Genomic DNA, 3,501 nt, shown 5'->3' on the forward strand with positions numbered 1-3,501 from the left:
GATAGAAGGAGGGTTGAAGAAGGATTTTGGGGTCCTTGGTGATCTCTGAGCTTGGTGGTTTTCTTGCAGATGTTTCATGACCCAACTAGGTAACATCATCAGGGATAGAAGGAGAGTTGGAGGAGATTGTGAGGTCCTTGGTGCTCTCTGAGCTTGGTGGCTTTCTTGCAACATCAACAGTGCATTGGTGGAACATTTGCCAGAAAACCACCAATTTCAGAAAGCACTCAAGACCCTACCGTTCAACCCCGAGCTACAGATATTCTCCTCTGTGGGTATTCTGAATCTGCAGTGCTGGCTTGGAAAATTATGAGTAGCCCCAGAGAAGGAAGATGGTTTGTGTTTATTGTGGCTTGACCAAAAAAATGGGGTGGGGAGAGGATGACAAATCATGGCTTGGAAGCCTACGGAGGAATATAACATCAACCTATGGATTATATTTCTGGTTTACGTAAGCATTTCGGATTCGGGCTATTCTCTAGCGCAAACCAGTAGGGTATCTCTTTTCGAGTATCTCCAGCCTAACCAGTATCTCTTTTTGAGTATCTCCAGCCTAACCAGAACTGGCTTCCACAAGAGGGGGAGTGCTTAGCAGAAGTCATTTTGCTTGGGCTCCTTCCAACGAGAGGACCTGCCATCCAAGGAGGCATCGAGCTTCTGGCTGCGTCTAGAATGTCCCGCAGGTGTCCACCGTCTGCTTCTTTGCAAACTCTCATACTCGTTTCCTTGAGATCTCCTCTTTTATCCACAGACACCTTCTCACCTAGCAATGGAAACGCAACTGTGTCTCACTTCCATCCTCAAGTAGATGGCAGTATCTCCCTGGTCTTGCTTGATCTTAGGAAGCGAAGGAGAGTTGGTCTTGGTTAGACAGGGACCACATAAATACACATACAACCAGAGGAGCGACCATATTTTTCGGATTATAAGACGCACCCGACTATAAGATGCGCCTAAATTTAGAAGAGGAAAACAACAACAACAACAACAAAAAGGGTTTTGGCTTCCGCGGCCTCCTTTTCAGCCCTTTTTGGGGGCCTATTTATAGCCTTTTTCCAGCCTTTTTTTCTACCCATTTTTGAGGCTTTTGGGGCTGTTTTGGGGGAGCTTTTTTGGCCCATTTTGAGGCTTTTTCTGGCCCATTTTTAGGCTTTTTCCAGCCCATTTTTGAGGCTATTTTTGGCCCATTTTCAAGGCTTTCCTTGACCTGTTTTTGAGGCCTTTCTTGGCCCATTTTTGAGGCTTTTTCTGGCCCATTTTTGAGGCTTTTTCCAGCCGTTTTTGAGGCTATTTTTGGCCCATTTTCAAGGCTTTCCTTGACCTGTTTGAGAGGCTTTTCTTGGCCTGTTTTTGAGGCTTTTCTTGGCCCGTTTTAGAGGCTTTTTCCAGCTGTTTTTGAGGCTATTTTTGGCCCGTTTTCAAGGCTTCCCTTGACCTGTTTGAGAGGCTTTTCTTGGCCCATTTTGGAGGCTATTTTCAGCCCGTTTTTGAGACTTTTCCTGGCTCATTTTTGAGGCTTTTCTTGGCACATTTTTGAGGCTTTTGGCTCATTTTTATACCTTTTTTGGCCCATTTTGGAGGCTTTTCTCAGCCCATTTTTTTTGGAAAAACATCCCCAAAAACCCACTTGAAAACAGGCCAAGAGAAACCTCGAAAACGGGCAAAAAAAAAGCCTGAAAAACAGGTCCAAAAAAGCCTCAAAAGTGGGCCCCAAAAAAAGGCCTGAAAAAGGAGCGTGGAAAGGCCAAAAAAAAAAAAAATGCCCAGCTGGTGGGCGGGGCTTTGGCAATATTCGGTCTATAAGCCGCACAGACATTTTCACCCCCTTTTGGGAAACAAAAAGTCTTATATTAATCCGAAAAATACGGTAATTCTATTTTAATTCTGTTTTACCATTGAGTTCTATTGAGCGAACCTTGCAAGTCTAAAATATAATTCCCCCCTCCCCTCCAACACTGCCAGGTCGCCTTTACAGCTTGAGAAACTAAGGAGGGCCTTTTCTGAGCCTTTGCCCTGTCCATTAGCCAGCTGAGGGCTGTGCTGCCTCTTATCTGACCATTCCCTTAGCAGTGTCTTTTCATCCAGTCTCTTCTCCACATGCCATTATAGCTGGCCCCCAGATGCTCTACCCAGAGGTGGGTTGCTCCTGGTTCGGCCCAGTTCGGCCGAACTGGTAGTGGTATTTTTGCCTGGATCACAAAACTGGCAGCTACCCAAGCTTGCCACGTCCCCCAACCAGTTCCCTCGGTACCGCTGATGCTGCCGCCATTTTGTTTCCTAGTGACTGCGCGTGCATTCACTGTAAATTGTTCTGTGCGTCAGGCCTGCAGCCATCTTTTCTTTGGCCTGCCACACTTTCCGCTATGCATTTTCTATGATGGGAAAATGGGAGGGGGGATTGTAGGGAGTTAGATGTTATGTAGCCATAACAACATTCCTTTCTAGAAAGCCAAGGTCATCCTTTGTCTCTGCACCTCTGCACCTGACCGGAACTGGATGGGTGGAAACTGCCAGCATGGCAGTGGGAGATTGGACCATGCGATGGACTTGTGGGTGTGGGGGCAAGGTCTTGAACTTTCGACTGGGTGGGGGAAACCAGGAAGCCTTCAGATTCGGGTTTTCCCAGATGTGCCAACATGTCTCTCTTAAAAAATTGGAACTTTGAGCAATACTTTGCCTCGGACTCTGATTTAATTTGGGATGCTATTTGGAACCCTGACATTGCGCATGTGTGAAGAACAATTTACATTGAACTGTCCACGCCCACACAGCGCACGCCTGGCAAAGCGCGTGAGAAGCGAACCGGTATAAAACTGGCAGCACCCACCACTGGGACTATCGCATATCAGTAGTGGCTTTTTTAAAACTTTGCAGGTCTTCTGTTACAAATTCAGTACTTTGCGGAGTGCAGCTCGACGAGTTAATCTACCAACACCGCTTTCCCCTGCACGGATTCCAGCTCGGAGTCCCTCATCCTGCTTTGATTGAACACCGAGCAGATCCGCTCCAAATTTCTCCTGCTTGTTGTGTTGACCTTCCTACAAATTGCTCTTTAGCAACTGTTCCATCTGCCCATCGGCAGATTGATGCATGCTTCCGCTTCAGGAGATGCTTCCTCCAGATACCATCCCTGGAGTTTAAACTATTTTTTTTTTTTAGAAAAGGAAAGATACAATACAGCGAGAGAAAAGAATCCAAGTTTTATACGGATCTGGTTTGCTGGCGTAATAACGAGGCTAACCGAAATACCTCCCTGGCTAAGTGAAAAGGAAGAGCAGAACAGAGGAACACGAATGCAATAAATGACATATTAAAGGAAATTGATTTAGTTTCCAGAAAAGGGATGCAACCCATCTCAGAAGAACAGTGTGTGAAGTCAAATCCATGGTCAACAAGAGAAGTCCCCCCCCCCCATTCCTATGACACCGACTTAATCCTAGTTTTGGAGAACGATGCACGAGAACAATCCAGCAGGAGAAGACGTGACTAACTTCTCCCTTG

At 46.3% G+C, this 3,501-nt stretch overlaps 1 protein-coding gene across 1 annotated transcript in view; it reads left to right on the plus strand.

Moving 5' to 3' along the window:
• Positions 1 to 391: 391 nt before the first annotated feature.
• SYT17 (synaptotagmin 17) overlaps positions 392 to 3,501 on the plus strand; it is a 39,633-nt gene continuing 36,523 nt past the window's right edge. Inside the window, exon 1 of the mRNA XM_032231014.1 lies at positions 392 to 528. Within this exon, the coding sequence (XP_032086905.1) occupies positions 392 to 528 (137 nt within the window). The remainder of the gene's footprint in view (positions 529 to 3,501) is intronic.

This window comes from Thamnophis elegans, chromosome 14 (assembly GCF_009769535.1).
Source record: "Thamnophis elegans isolate rThaEle1 chromosome 14, rThaEle1.pri, whole genome shotgun sequence".
NCBI classification, from domain to species: Eukaryota; Metazoa; Chordata; class Lepidosauria; order Squamata; family Colubridae; genus Thamnophis; species Thamnophis elegans.